Genomic DNA, 16574 nt, shown 5'->3' on the forward strand with positions numbered 1-16574 from the left:
TTTTCTAAATCAAATTCTCTCTCCTCTTTCCTTAAACAACAATCTTCTGTGCTACCTTCAGCTCCTGGCTCTATCCTTACTGCTTGCCTAATTCTTCACAGTTTCCTTACCATTTTCATTGGAATTTTAGGAATGTTCTTGCTTTTACTCAGGGGGCCTACACATTAGGTGTAAACACTTCCCTCCATTTCTCTAATCTCCCAGTCAATCCTTCAACCACCCTGCAATCTCGCGCTCAGATTCACTTTTGCACCAACCTCATAGCTAATAATTAATGGCTATCATATTGTGACTGTTATCTGTAACATGGAATCTTAATACCAGTATCACAAGAGCCAAAGGGCATGGAGAGAAATTTGTGGTAGAAAGTTTGTGGGGTGATTACCACAGGGCCTAACTCAATGAGATGTTGAACAAATCTTAGCTATATTTTGATAGCTAGTGTGTATGTACATATTATACCATCTTTTAAAAAATATAGATGTTTAAAATCATTTCTTTAAAAGCATACATCCTTCTAAGGAGAAAATTTAAAGTACCGCCGTTCTACAATACTGTTTGATATGAGAGGGAAATTCAGCACTTGAAATGTACGCTAAAAAGTAATGATTCCAGGTTTAAAAAGAATGAATGCTCCTAGGAAGCTTAATGTTATAAACGTTATAAAATAGACTTTTGCTAGTCAATTTCAGGTTGTTTTTTTTTTTTTAATTTCTATGCTTGCATTATTATCTCAACTCTTTAACTTTGTATCTGGACTAAGTTTAGACATAAAAATTAAAAATGAAGCAGTAGATTATGTTGCTTGCTGTTTCTAATTTAACACCAGAATTTTAATAGTATGCAATCTTCAAGGGTTGGTAGTCTGGTAAAAACTTGAAGCAATAGTTTCATAGAACTTTAACTAAGATAAAGTATTAATTGTCTCTGCCAAAGAGGGTGAGCAATGATAGAAATTATAAAGAGCCTAGGGCTTCCCTGAGACCCAGCTTGGTGCTACCACTGTTAAGAGAAAATTAAAAATAACTGAACAATAGTTTCCAACTCTAAAACATATTATATGCAGTACATACTTTAACCTAGTTTACAATTTATATTTATTATGCCCACTGAACCCACAAAAGCAGTGTTTAATTTTACAGTTTAAAGTCACACATAGGGAAATGCTTTACAAAATAGGATATTGTTCCTCAATGAAAATATTACAGTATAGGTCCCAAACGGCTCAGTTCAAGTCTTTTACCTGAATAACAGAGCTGTTGTGGAATGCAGGCTACAAGACACAGTAATGCTTTAAATAGTTGATTAAGATTTGAAGGTTGCCAAAGCTGAGAGACATTTTAAACAAGACCCGTCTTAGTTTTCCAAGATTTTTGGTTTTTCAACTGCATTATATACCATTGCTTCTGGAAAATTGAGGATAATAAGCAGCGTACATTTTACATCTTATATACAGTATGTAAATCTTCAATGATTTTCTCTACCATCAAAGCAAGTTTCAAGGTTTAAAAATCTCAGTTATACCTACTTAGGTTTATTACTTGACTTTACTCACAGACTCTAATATAGAAACCAAATATTTATGCGATTGCTTCTATCAAATGCAACATATTTCTTCAGTCTATTTAGTTATCTGCAAAGTCTATTTACAAAGCATATGTATGATTTCCTCTGACTAATAGGTCATACAAATACGTAAGTAGTGTTTTTCAACTCGTAATTGTAGCAAGATGAACCATCAAGGTTTACGTTGTGCCTGAGTGTATAATGAAAAAATACCATCCAGAGATTATATATTTCTTAATCAAAAGTCTAGCTTTACAAAGTCACATACAGTATGGTCTTCTATTGTAAATATACTCTCAGTATAGGTAGACGTGTTTCTAATGTATTCTGAGTTGTTAAAGAAAAGGCTGAGATATAGTCACCAAGTGTTTACTAATAACATAAACTATTGCAAAGCTTGAAAAAAAAAATCAGGCCAAATATACATGACAGTTTGAATGGAATGCTGAGGACTTAGTGAATGCTGAAATATGACTCATCTAAAAGTCTGCTACTCTGGCCTGATGCTCCTCAAGTTTTAATGACCCCTTAAATGTCCTCAGATGCACATGCAGTTTATGTCACTGACCACTGTTGGTCAAAACAATCATTGGATGTGCTTATTTTTCAAATTTTGAGTATCAAGTTGTGCCCTACCGTGACACAAAGCTTAGAGGTCTTTCTTGCAAACTGTAAAATCATGTAGAAAAATAGTAACTCAAAAATACCACATTTGACAGTTGGTCACGAAAGATGTTAGCACCTCAATAAAAATTAGAATTGTTCATTGGGTGTGCCAAAGGAAAGTGGAAAAAAATTAAAAAGCATGCCCTGTTTTTTATTTGTTTTTTTTTTTTTTTCCTACAAATCACAGTTTTCCTCACAGTGTTAGACTTTTAGGTCACTCTGATGTAGCAGTACCTTACAGGATGAGGGGCCACTGCTCGTTTTTTCCATTTGACCTTTACAGTCCACATGGTCCAGTTAGTTGAAGCCACAAAATAAAGACCAGAGACAGCAAAATTATTGCTAATGTGCAACTATATTAGTAGAATGCAATTAACTGGGCTAACTAATGTGTATGTTAATGTCTTTTTTTTTTCCAAAACCAACATCATCTAACAACATATTCTTTTAGTTTTCCCATAAAACCTGCATTGAGAATGATATCATAGCCCCAGGCAGGCATTTACCAGATTGAATGTTTTGCTGATCTGAACACCACCTGTATTCCAATTTTTTGGCTAATGCATGGTTTTGTATTTCAATATGTTCTCATACATTAAATAAATGAAACACAATTATACATTATAGAGTTTATATGCATCATGATGATATAATTTGAGAAATTATCTCTATAGATTATGCTAACAAAGGATTCTTAGGAAGATTTTTCAATGTACTATCCAGTTAAGTTGATCTATCTGTTTGATAACCTAAAACTATAGATTGTTGGCAAATGAGAAAAATAATAGGGAAAACATACAAGTTCCTTTTCTGTGTGTCTAAATGATACATTGTCTTGAATTTGGTTCTATTAAAGCTTTAAATGACCATTTCTGTACACATGGCTATTTCATTTATTTAGTAGTTTTGAAATGTTAGCAAATATAAGGTATTTGTAGAGCATCTTTCATTATAAAGAGATTAGTAATATTCACCAATCATGCCAATGAGATTATACACTCTGCCACAGACTACTAGAAAAATTTGATCATTATTAAATTCAATGTTATTTGACAGTGCGAACTCTATGTAACAGCACAAGTTCTGGACTTTGAATCTGGCTGCTGTCCTCACCTGAACCATTAAAATGACCTTGTTAACAAGGAAGGAATCAATGGGGAAATATCACAACCAGAGATTGGCTGTGTGTCCAAGGGTGCTTTGTCTTGTTGCCAGGATGAGACTGTGAAATCACAGAGGCAAGCTGATGTCATCAGAGGTGACTCTGCCTATTTCAAGTCCTATAATCACCCCATGGGATTCAACAGCAGTAGGAAAACATCACATTCTCTTAATGGACACCCCATACTTGTAGAAACAGTTATGACTATTAGCATTTGTTATACAAACCCAATCTATTTGTGCTCATCTGTAGAATCCTACAGACACTAGAGACTAAATGATATTAATTTTAGGAGGTGTTTCTAAAGGAGTAACAGACAACATTTGGTTTTATTATCATTTGTATCCCTCAGAAGTTGTGTGTAGACAACTTTCATCTAATACATCAATATCGACTTGTCCAAGTTTCTCGATGAAGTGAAAGGATCTGATTATTGGCTGTGTCTTAGCATCTGTAGGAAGCTTCTAGGCTATTTGTGTACCCAAATTTAAAACTTGCACCTTGTTTCATTGAATAAGTGTTTTTCTTATTTGTGACTTGGAAAAATTAGTGTTAATGTGATGTAAAAGACCTATTATCATAGGTACAAGTAATGAACACTATTGGTCGTGACAGATAAAAATTTCCTTGGAAAGAAAAATGATAGTATCAGAATAAGAATACATGAGGAATATATACATATACACCTGCTTCACACAGAAAGCTTTCTGTAAAAAAATACAAAAGCAACCAGTGCTGTATATTATGTAAACTCACAAAGTGTAAAAGTGTACTTTATACACAAACATGAAGCATAAATTAAAAAGTAGGACAACAGCAAAACATTTTAAATATAGAAAAATTTGAACATATTTTTGTTAAATAAGAATAAATAATTTTATCACACAAATTCACACACCAGTTGCAAAAACAATAAATTACTTTTTTTTCAGTGCTGCAACTTTTTTTTTGTTTGTGATTTATCCCCTAATTCCTAGTTTAGTGGGATAAAACTGTTTCCACAGGAAGGCAAAGGAACATAAATTTATTGAATAAATTATAACAATGCCCTCATATTTCTAAACAGCAAGGCAGGGCTTAATTTAAATTTTTCTGATCTAGAAGAAATAAATGTCATTTTATTCTGGCTCCCTTTGTACTTAATAAAACTTATTATGGAGTGCTTAGTTATGTAAGTGAGATTAGATTCTTAGAAACCTGAGCATTTTCAGACGAATTCTTTTTTTTTTTTATTTAAAGAAGTAGCCCCTAGCATCCTGAATTCTAGACATTTTTAAAAATTCAAGATGCAACAATGGAAAGGTGAAAGACAGTACGAAGTCAAAGTGGACTGACTTAGATTGAGTTGTATAGAATTTTCCCTTTGTTCACAATTCGTGGTATCTATTGAACACTCCATTTCTCTGAATTTTAGTTTCCAATCCATATCATCTTCTCCAGGAATTTAGACATACATTCCTCAGTCAATCTAGTGAGACTCATAAGAAAAAGGTGGAGAAAACTACTTAAAAGCATGGAATAGTGGTTTATTTGCTCTGAGCTCTCTAGGATTGTTTCCATGACAGGTGTAAACCATCACTGTTTGAGGGAAACATGAATCATTGATAAACCATATTAAAAATGTATGAGTATAGTAAGAGAAGCAGAGTAGGAGACAACTACATTTATGCCTCGAGTATTTTTTAATGTTGTTGGGAATATAACCACAAAAAATAAAAATAAATTTTGTCACATTTGAGTTACTTGATTAAAATTATTTCCAAAATGGAAAAAAGTAACATTAACCTCTCTCCTAATTCTCTTTGCATAGACAAATGGCACTGGGATTATTATTTTTTTTCTCACCTATTTAACTAGGTTTGCTTTCTGCCCTTGGCATTGGGTGATCTCCATCAAATATAGGTTATCAGCCTTGTACAGGCCTCATTTCTCAAAGTGATAATTTATTAAGAAAAAAAATTTCTACATCGAAAGCAAAGTCAGTCTATGAAAATTCAAAGGATAATTATTGGTTTTGTAAAACAATTATTTGTTTTAAAAGCAATTTCTTAAGAAAATACTGAAAACAGCGAGACATCTATTTTCCTGGCCCACTGAAATGATGTGATATAGTGATCAGTTACATAATTCTTTTATATTAAAAATATCTTATAATAAAAATAAACTCTCATGAGCTTGTAGAACTCAAACAGTGGTTCCCTAAGATCTTCACATGCAAATCTTTAACAATAGGCACATTTGGCAGGATTACTATGAATTTTTATAAAGAAAAATTGGCTTTGCGGTGTTTCACAACAAAAGAAATCCCAATGAAATGAAACAACTTAGATTTTCTAAGTTGTGAGGTTGGTGATGGGGGGGGTGTACATTTTATCATCTAAAAAGATATCTTTAGGTGTGTGCTTATAAAATAATTTCCATGTCTAACTATTCAAACTTACAACCTACTTAAACAGGCTATGGAAACAAAAACAACAACTTTCTGAAAATCATCACATGTCATCACTCAAACACTTACGGGTACAATCAAGTGCTTTCCAGTTGGGAAAAATATTTAGTACAATAGGAATATACTTAGATTTTTTAAATTAAGAAATTATTGCCTATGGTGTGGAAACAGTCTTATTAATATTAACCACTTTTTGGCATTAACCACATTAACAATGATAACCACTTCTCAATGTGGCTAACTACCAAGTGATCTTTAATGTTTCTAATAAACTAAGTCAAGAAATACAAAACATTGTAGGTCTTACTGAACCCTTGAACAAAACAAATAAGCAAACACAAATGCATTTTAAAGGCATGCTGGTAAGAGGTATACCAGTGTTGAATGTGTTGGACATGATAGAAAACTTGCTGTGTGTTTTGTACGTATATCATACATTGTGAGATATCAGATGAAAGCTCTGGAGAGAGAAAGTAGTTGTGAAAATACAAATTGAAAACACAGTGAAATACGATTTTTTTCCTTTTAAATTTCCAACACAAGGAAACTAGTTTTTAGACTCTTGAGTACGATCACACACACACACGCAAACCCTACTTCTACATCTGAAATTATGCATTAATTTGGCTAGCTACCTGAAAAAAATACAGGCAGTCAAAGGTTTAAGTAAATGAACCCGTGTATGTATTTAAGTGACTAGATACGCTGAGATCTATTTACTTTTCAAAATTTCTCAGAAGATACTTGCTGTCAAAATGGTTTTTTGACTGAAATTTTATCTCCTGTAGTCAGAAAATATACTAAATCTTATTAAAACAGCAGCAAGTTCTTAATTTCCAGTAAAATATCCACAGCTCTTTCTGGAAACGGAAGGAAGTTGAAATAGCTGCAGACCTACTTTGGTCAAACACTTTTTTTATAGAAATATATATGGGTATTTTAATAGAACCAGGGGATATAAAGTGACATACCAAGGGAGAATGTATTTACAAACAGTAAAAAGAAGCTACTGTGTATTATGGGTGAAAATGATTATGATGCCATTAAAGACATTCTATCAGAGGTAGGTGACAAGGGGGAGACAGTTCTGCCATCTTCAAATGTCCCCTGATTTTACATTCATCAGTGTTTCTTGTAAGCCCAGGGGATGTTCAATAACTCCCAAGTTTTTCTATATTGCAAGGTCACCACTGTCACGTGAAGCAGTGCACATCCTCTTTTGGTCACAGAGAGCAGATTCTGCCTGTAATTGGACTCCTGTTGACAATGTCACTGAAACATGACTTTCTGTGCGTTAGGTAGACCTCCTGTTCACCACGACTGCGTCGGTGCCGAATCCTCCAGTTATCTTTGTGCATAAGATCATAACCACAGGCTAACATTTCTTCAACAAGCATTGCTTAAACGCAGAAGGCCTTTGGGAGAGCGGACATCCTTTCGCTAACTTCCGGTTTCCATCCTGGCACTGCACCGTTCTGGTGTGCCAACCTGTGTCACAGGTCCTAGAGCAGGCGAGCCATGGGCCCGTGACCCACTGCGGCTGCGAAGTGTGTGATCCCACTTTATTGCTGCCATGACTAGTGACAGAGTTTACTTTTGGAGTGGACTTCTTGGGAACAAAAAAGCTATAACGGACATCTAATGGTTTAGTGGGGTCTGTTGCAAGAATCTGCACTATTAGAATTTCCTTCGTGGCAGAGTAGCCCATGCCATGCAGGAAGTCATCCCTGTGGCTCCAACCGCTATAGTTCATGACTGTTCCATTGATGTCAATGATAGTCTCTGAAGTGGAGATCATGTACTTTCCATTGATAAGGTACTCACCGTTTTTCTTTTTCAGGGCTAAATAGGCAGTGAATCTAGTCTGGTCTTTGGCTTTGAACTGTCGAACTTTTATGTGGGTTGCCCCTTCAGGAATCCTCACCACGTCAGTGTAACCCTTACTGGAGGTAGGAATGTTCACAGGAAGTGGGGGGAGGTGGTTAAAAAAAAGGGAGAAAAAAATGAGTAAACACTTAACAAATAAATAAACAAACAGAAGATCTCTAAAAAGTCTTCTCTTAACACACAGTTTTAATGGATTAGTTTAAAATTGGGTTTAAAAATTATTTTTTATGAGAAAATTGCAATTATACTACAGTATTGTATACACTTTAATTGAGGTGTTCAAAATTAGGATGATGCTAGCAACCTGCCTTCATTTAAAACATTTATACTAACTTTCAAGATTTATACAACCATTTTCATCCTTATCAGATCCTATCATCTTTACAAATCTACTTTCCATTCTTTCTGGCACAAAATGGGATCTGTTTAAACACAAACTGACAAAAATATGCCTTCACTTAATCTCACATAATTCTTTAATATTTCTCAGATTGCTTCCACATTAGAATCACGTGGGGATCTTTTAAATCTTTCAGAGCCTACCCACACCTCAGACCAATTAAATCCCCATCTTCCAGGGTCAGGCACAGTCAAGAGCACTTTTGAAACTTCTCACATTGTTCCAATGTGCAGACTAACTTGGGAACACAGAATTAATTAGTTTTTGGACTAGAGGTGAGTAGAGTCTCTGCATTCCTTTCTACTAGAATTCTGGATTTGGTGGGACAGGCCACTAAATGAAGCATGCAATTCTGAAATTGGGTAATGATATTACTAATACCATCAGAAAAGGGGAATTTTTTTAAATGACTTAGAGAATTTTTCTGAATTCTTAGTGCCCATAAGATACGATAGATTGAGAAAGGCTTTATGGTGAGTGACATATAAGTCTTCAAAGAGCCATCATCTGGACAAAAAAATGGGGAAAGACACAAATATCTTTAATACCCATAAACCTGTGAGGAATGCTAGGATGGAAATGCTAATTAAGCACCAAGGGTGAAATGACGAGTCAACTTTTGTCCACATTTTTGCCTTTTTAAGTAATTTCATAATAGGGTCCCTTCACTTTCCTAGTTATTTAAACAGGAATACTATTGGCTTGAGCAGTTTGACTGACGTGTGGAGCTGAACTGTCTCATTTCCAGTTCTCATTCACATGCTAAAAATCCAAGTGTGTTTCCCTTACTCCAGAGTTTCCTCTGAATTGGAAAGGAAGCTTATCGCCAAGGAAGTCCCCTGTCTGCAGGGCAATCTGTTCTACAGTGACAGCCACACAGGTGGTAAAGCTTCCTACAGTGTTGAAGAGAGATGATGCAATGCTCAGGACGTTCCTTATTCTGTCTAAATCGATTCATTATTTTTATTTTTGTAGTACATTACAGATCAGATTTTGTTACAGATGTGTTTTGTAGTACCTAATATTAATAAATAATCCATGAAACTATAGTGGCTTCAAAGAAAGTCAAAAGGGATGTTGGAGAATTCCTTTAGGCCAGGAGTTTAAGAGCAGCCTGGGAAATACAGGGGAGACCTTGTCTCTACAAAAAGTAAAAGAGTTAGCCAGGGATGGTGGCACATGCCTATGGTCCTAGCTACTGGCAAGGCTGAAGTGGGAGGATCACTTTAGCCCAGGTCTTGGCTGCAGTGAGCTATGATTGCACCACTGCACTCCAGCCCGAGTAACAGAATGAGATCCTGTCTAAACAGAAGGTAGTTGGAGATAAATATAACATCTTACACAAAAAGAGTATGAAATGGGGATATATGACAGTATTTGAACAAGTTCACTTTAGAGCTGATTAGTGGCAGTGTTAGGCTTAAAAGCCAGGCTTGGCTGGATGCCGTGGCTCACACCTGTAATCCCAGCACTTTGGGAGGCCGAGGCAGGGGGATCACCTGAGGACAGGAGTTCCTGACCAGCCTGGCAAACATGGTGAAATCCTGTCTCTACTAAAAATACAAAAAGTAGCTGGGCATGGTGTCCCATGCCTCTAATCACAGCTATTCTGGAGGCTGAGGCAGGAGAATCGCTTGAACCTGGGAGGCAGAGGTTTCAGTGAGCCAAGATGGTGTCATTCCAGCCTGGGCAACAGAGTGAGACTCTGTCTTGAAAAAAAAAAAAAAAAAAGGCCAGGCTCTTGACTCCCAATTAGTGCTCTTTTTCACTATGTCCCCAGGCATAAAATCCTGACCCCTGCCAGCCATATGTTATAGCAGTTAAATGAAATTAAATTCTGGTTATGTGCAGAGTTTAAATGATGCCCAGTAAGGAGTAAGTAAAATAAAGAATAAAGGGTAAGGGAAGCTTTTTTGGGTGTTTACCCTTGTTCCTTAGAGCTTATCTCATCTTGATGATAATTAGTATGATGGTCAGTATTGCTGCAGGTCTTCAAACTGAGTTTCACAAGCACTAGTAAACCTGAGTATTAGTGCCCTGATTTTTTAGTGCCTTAGTAAGAGATGATTCTCTTGATATTCCTGATTCCTTTTCTTTACATCCTGCTTGGTATCATTTAAACTCCAGACACTAACCAGCTTTCCCGACTACCATAAGTGAATGCAATTTTCATACAACTCTTACAAAGTATGGCTGGCAGGGCAAAGGAATCTTGTTTTGTTCAGGGCTATCTGCACAGTGCCAAGGGCAATGTCTGTCACGAAGAAATATATTCATTTATATTCAAGCATGCTCTCAGGGAAGGGATGTTTTAGTCTGCTCCCAGCAAACAAAATATGTGGTGATATCAATTGATAAGAGCTGTGAAGAAACGGAGTAAGGTAAGAAGTTGCACAGTAGTGGTGGGAGTGGAGGAGATGTCCTCTTGTACATTTACGGTAGCCACCATCTGGGGAGGTGATATTTGACAGAGACCTAAAGAGATTCTGGAAAGTGTACTGCTCATTAATAGCAGAAAGTGTTCCAGGCAGAGGAAACAGCATTCTCATACCTGGTGTCATGTTTTTGAAGTGCCAGAAAGTGCATTCTGGTCAGAGCAGAGCATGAGAAAGGGACAGTGTAGAAAAGACATAGAGGAGGGAAGGGGCCAGATCTTTTAGCACCTTAGAGATTACAAAACAGTCTTGGGTATTGAGTCTAAGTAAGATGGAAGCCATTGGAGGCTATTGATCAAAGGAATGCAATGATCTGGTTTAGGTAATAGCCATGGCTTCCCTTGCTTGGTAAGACGAGATTGAGGAGCAAAGGATCCAGAGGTCAGCGAGAAGACTGCAGTATTAGTCCAGGCAAGATCTGATTAACACTTGGATTGCGGTGGGAGCGGTCACGGTGGTGAGGGGCACCCAGATTCTGGAGATGTGGTGGAAATAGAACTGACAGGATCTGCTGATGGATGGATGTGGGGTGTGAGAGAAAATGAGCCGTGAACCATGCCTCCAAAGTTTTGGCCTCAATAGTAGAAAGACTGAGTTGCCATTTACTGAGATGAGGAAAACTGAGGGAGGAGCGAGTTAAGATTAGGGTCATATTGTGAATGGGCTTAAACTTGATGAAATATTTTAATATGTATTACCTCATTTCACCTTCACAACAGTTTTATTAACCATATGATAATAATTACCAGTATTTCCACTTTACTTTTGAGAAATCTCCTGGTAAAGAAATTAGGTGACAATTCAAAGATCACATGTCTAAGGAATCATTGAGCCAAAGCTTGATTACAAATATTGCAGTATGAGATCAATGTTCTTTTTCATAAATCATATAAATTACTATGGCCTCCCTAGGTAATTAATTTGAACTACTCAAACATGTCATTTGTACCATAGTAGAATCTTGGTCAAACCAATTTTCAGGTGGTTACATTGCATACCACTTGTTGCTATAATGAATTTCTTCTTTTTCATGTGAAAAAATGTGCAGATATTAGTTGTCAGCACAAAAATACTTAAAATGCTAAATTTAGCAATTTTAAAAGTGGTTTATAATTTTATATAGAAGAGAATATGTACCATAAAGTGTATAAGGTATTACTTTTTAAAAGTAGTTTTGTTTCTAATTTGATTCCTGAATTCCCTCTCTCCCTCCTTTCCTTTTTCTTTCCTTCCTTCCTTCCTTCCTTCCTTCCTCTTTCTTTCTTTCTCTTTCCTTTGTCTTTCTTTCCCTTTCTTTCTCTCTCTCTCTCTCTCTTTCTTTCTCTCTTTCTTCTATCTCTCTTTCTTCTTTTTTTTTTCAAAGTGACCTGTGTATTCTAGGATTTCAGTTATGGTGTCTGCTCCTCTCTGGCATTCATCAGCCATGGATAATTGGCTAACTCCTATATTTTCAGAGTCCAACTCATTTTTAAAACAGAAGGTTGGACTGATCATCTCCAAGGTGTTTTATACCTTTGAAACATATAAAAATGCAGGATATAATTGGGCATGCAGGGTTTTTGACATAGATGGTCTAACACAATTAGGTGAATAATTATTTCATTAGCAAATAGAATTAGTAACGCATATTTTAACTCAGAATAAATTTTTCAGCCATATATTTTCAAATCACATCAGAGAAAATTTATAGTTTTTTACATTAACATGTTTAATTATTTTAATAAATCCTATTGTTAATTTCGTTTGCATATTACTCTCAAGTTACAGACAACACAGCACGTACATCAAGAATACAGATACATTTGACTAATAACACTCAGCCTAAGAGTGGTTTGGGAAGAAAAGCAAGCCTGTATTTTACCAGACTCTAGTCAACTCAGTCATCCTACCTGATAGCATATTTTATGCCAGAAATTGGTACTTCATAAACTTGAATATTTAAAGCAAAAATCTAGGACCATAAGAGGAAGCAGGAGACAGACACTGCTGTATATATTTCTTTAGAGAGTAGATATAAACCAGGATACTTCACTAGGATTGTTGCCCACACCATTGCAATGAACTTACATTTTGCAAGGAGAAATATTTTCTTAAGGAAAACACAGTGTAAGGATAATTTGTTTTTAAAAATATAGTTAAGATCAAAACCAACCAACCTTCCCTAAATTATGTTTTAGGAATAACAATAGATCTGCAAGATATCACTAAAGTGGAATGTCCCCCACTTTTTCTTTTCAGTTTTCTGACTCTACAAGCTATTGATTCCCATGGCTACTGCAGTTTATCTGCTTCCAGAGGTGCCATGAGTTTTCCCTGAGCAACCAGAGTTTTATTCATCTCCTGTCTCTTCCTTCTCATATTTAAAATGTGTTTCTAGAGCCACGTTAGACCTCCTCATACAGATAGCTTATGATGTAATATGAATCCTCCTTTATCATTTTTGCAAGAGTCTAAAGCTTTGTTCAATTCACATAAAGACAAAGGTTCTATCATATTACCTTTTCTTATTAAAGGTTCCAACAATCTTTGTACAGCTGGAGTTGTCTCCTCCACATACTCCGCACTTGTCATACTGCAGCTTTGAGCCAATGATGCCGTCACAGCCAGTTCTCACACACTTCCCCCGGACGCAGACGGAATTACTGTACGGCCTACATTCAGTGCCATCGGTCACCTGAATCATGGCAAATGCATTAGGAGTGGGAAATGTTTGCATCAGTATTTGCTCCTTTGGTCAACTAGTAAGTTCTCATTTGTGATTTTTTGAGTTTGATTGGTATGGACAGTCCATTGAAAAAAAAAAAAAAGCCAAAAAAACATAGTTTCCAGAAGTATCTAACTGAAAAATCCTTGGCATATTGCCAGAAAGCAGATTTTGGATAAGCCTAGGTTACACATTTTCTCTCTTAACCTTACCTCTGAATGTGTTAAGAGACACAAGGTACTCATCTTCGTTTTTGTATGCATAATACATTCTCACGGTACAATCTTGGCTTTTTACAATAGAAGTAATCTTTTCACTTAGTGTTTCAGACTATCATTTGTGTGCAGAACCGAATATGAGCAGGCTTGAGAATGCAAAGATCCTTCTTTGTTGCATAGTTGTTATTATAATGACAAATTTGAAAATCTAAACTTGACATTCAAAACTGTGTCATGGTTGGAGAGCATTCCCTATTGTGTGTTGAACTGTCAGACACTGAAATCGACACAACCAAATTAGTACAGAAAAAGGAGTCTGGGGAAGTTAGATGAACGGACTTACTGGAAGAGACTGAATATATTTTGAATAAACGGATTAGTGTATAGTTTAAAAGCTAGTTATAAAACAGTGTGTATATAGATTGTGGCTTGTGCATGTGAGTATATGTAATATATATACACTCATATATATAAATAAGCCTGTAAATTTTATATTTATGTATATAGAAAACTCTTTTTATGCATGTGTATGAGTATGTTGTGAGTGCGTGTGTGTGTGAGTTGAAGTAGAATATACTTTATCAGGTTAATAGCTCTGCAGATGGTGGTATTTTCGGGTGATTTTTATGTTTTTACTTCTGTGTAATATTTTTGAATGAAAATGCATTATTTTCTAATAAAAACATGAGCTTTAAAAAATTTCATAAATTGACATTAGCTTGTTTTTCAATAACATATTATAAATATCTGGAGGCCAAGTTTCAGAGGTAATTTTTTTTTTGAGACAGAGTCTCGCTCTGTCACCAGACTGGAGTGCAGTGGCGTGATCTCGGCTCACTGCAATCTCTGCCTCCCGAGTTCAAATGATTCTCCTGCCTCAGCCTGCCGAGTAGCTGGGATTACAGGTGTGTGCCACCACACCCAGCTAATTTTTGTATTTTTAGTAGAGACAGGGTTTCACCATGTTGGTCAGGATGGTCTTGATCTCCTGACCTTGTGATCTGCCCGCCTCAGCTTCCCAAAGTGCTGGGATTACGGGTGTGAGCCACTGCGCCCAGCCATAGGTGATTTTAAATGTAGCAACTGTTTACAAATTTGTAAATTGCTGTATAACACTGACCATAAGAATAAAACTCTGCTATAGATTTAGAAAATGCTCACTTGTGAAAAATAAGGCATGTTCCATACACAAATATTATACACATACACAAGGATTATAACATATATAACTAGAGGGACATTGATTCATATTAAGGGTTCTTGACTTATTCAAAAGCCTGAGTCAGAGGTATATGATCTTGAAACCCATCTCCACGGCTCATCAAAGGAATTCTTAAGTAAATCATAGAAAAATAGAAAAAGTTTTCTTGCTTTACGGTCTCCTTTACAATGCTGCTTAGGAAATACTAGTTGTTTTCGTGGTTACTTTAAAGTTAAGGTCACACTTTGCCTTCCTTGACAGTGAGTTACACCTTTTACAGTGAGTTACACCTTTTAAATATAGCTTTTAAAACATTTACTTGTTCTGTTTATAAAATAATTTTTATTCATTGTGTAAAGTTTGAAAATATAGAAGTTATAGAGATGAAAATAAAAACCTTCCAAAATCTAACTGACCCCAAACTAATAACTGTTTACGTCTGGCGTCCGCAGGCTTCATTCTACCAAATAATTTCCACCAGTACACCTACTGCTTCTGGACAGTTGGTGTGTAGTTACCTTTGGAGAAAATACCACATAGTAGCCAGTGCCCTTGGCTCTGCAGGTCAGCTTGCACACATCCGCTGGCAGGACACCTGCATATTTGGGAACCCATTCCACAAAAGTTTTGACTCCTTTTGCATCAGACTGATAGCCATTTTTGGCCTCACACTGTTCATGGCGAAATGATTTACCTAGAAAACAAACATGTTTCAGTATTACCTTATCAGTTCTGAAACTTAGATATATTCTTGTGGGTTTAAATAGTTAATTTTAAGGGGAAGATGCAAACGTGTTTTTTTTTTTTCCCACAGTCTCTTTATTCACCAATGCTGATGGATTTTATCTATACATAGAGTTCAAAATGGTGATTATTTATTCCAATTCTCTGAATATTGCTTATAATAAAACTTAAAAATCACATATGTGGCTGGGCGTGGTGCCTCATGCCTGTAATCCCAGCACTTTAGGGGGCCGAGGCGGGTGGATCACAAGGTCAGGAGTGTGAGACCAGTCCGGCCAACATAGTGAAACCCTGTCTCTACTAAAAATAAAAAATAAAGAAAAAATAGCCAAGTGTGGTGGTGTGCACCTGTAATCCCAGCTACTCAGGAAGCTGAGGCAGGAGAATCATATGAACCCAGGAGGTGGAGATTGCAGTGAGCCAAGATTGTGCCATTGCACTCCAGCCTGGACAACAGTGTGAGACTCCATCTCAAAAAAAAAAACAAACACACACATATGTGTTTGTTATTGATCTGCATATTGGTGGAACTGTGCAGTATAAGATTAATATTATTTCCCCAGCTTCCCTTATTCATTATTGCTAGAATACAAATGACATGTAGCATATGATGGTTGCTGACACTTGGGAGCAGCGTACCATTGGGTGGGCAGGGCATGAGACTGCAGGAGCGGTAGATGGCCCTCTTCCCTGTGCAGTAGCGTCCGTTGTTTCTGGGAGCAGGGTTATTACAGTGACGATAGGCAAACTGCACTCCTCCTCCACATGAGCGAGAACACTGGCCCCAGGATCCCCAAGATCCCCAGTTGCCATGGCTTGACGTCTGAAATAGAAAATAGAATATATTTTAACTCCAATGAGAGAAAAACATTGAAAGTGTGCATTTGGAAATCACCTGCATTTAATGACAAAGTGGAAACTTTGTCACAGATACAGTTATATTTTCACTGAATTTAACACGATCATGCTTTGGAAATGCAACACATTTCCAGTGCTAAGCAATTCATCTTTTCCACCCTCCCAGCTCCAGCACTAGAAGATCTGAAAGCATCATCCTAAGTACTGAGCACACCACAAAGATTATTACCTTTTGATTTCTACGGACCATTGTAAATTATGTCTTCTAATATGGTCCATCTCTA

At 36.4% G+C, this 16574-nt stretch overlaps 1 protein-coding gene across 1 annotated transcript in view; it reads right to left on the reverse strand.

Annotated features, from left to right (window-relative positions):
• Positions 1 to 1079: 1079 nt before the first annotated feature.
• The window catches only part of ADAMTS5 (ADAM metallopeptidase with thrombospondin type 1 motif 5), a 49342-nt gene continuing 33847 nt past the window's right edge, over positions 1080 to 16574 (reverse strand). The window contains exons 5-8 of the mRNA XM_531407.8: positions 16072 to 16255; positions 15207 to 15382; positions 13064 to 13239; positions 1080 to 7786 (exon numbers count right to left, since the gene is read on the reverse strand). Coding sequence (XP_531407.3) covers positions 7219 to 7786; positions 13064 to 13239; positions 15207 to 15382; positions 16072 to 16255 — 1104 coding nt within the window. The 3' untranslated portion in view covers positions 1080 to 7218. The remainder of the gene's footprint in view (positions 7787 to 13063; positions 13240 to 15206; positions 15383 to 16071; positions 16256 to 16574) is intronic.

The sequence above is a fragment of the Pan troglodytes genome, chromosome 22 (assembly GCF_028858775.2).
Source record: "Pan troglodytes isolate AG18354 chromosome 22, NHGRI_mPanTro3-v2.0_pri, whole genome shotgun sequence".
Taxonomy (NCBI): Eukaryota; Metazoa; Chordata; class Mammalia; order Primates; family Hominidae; genus Pan; species Pan troglodytes.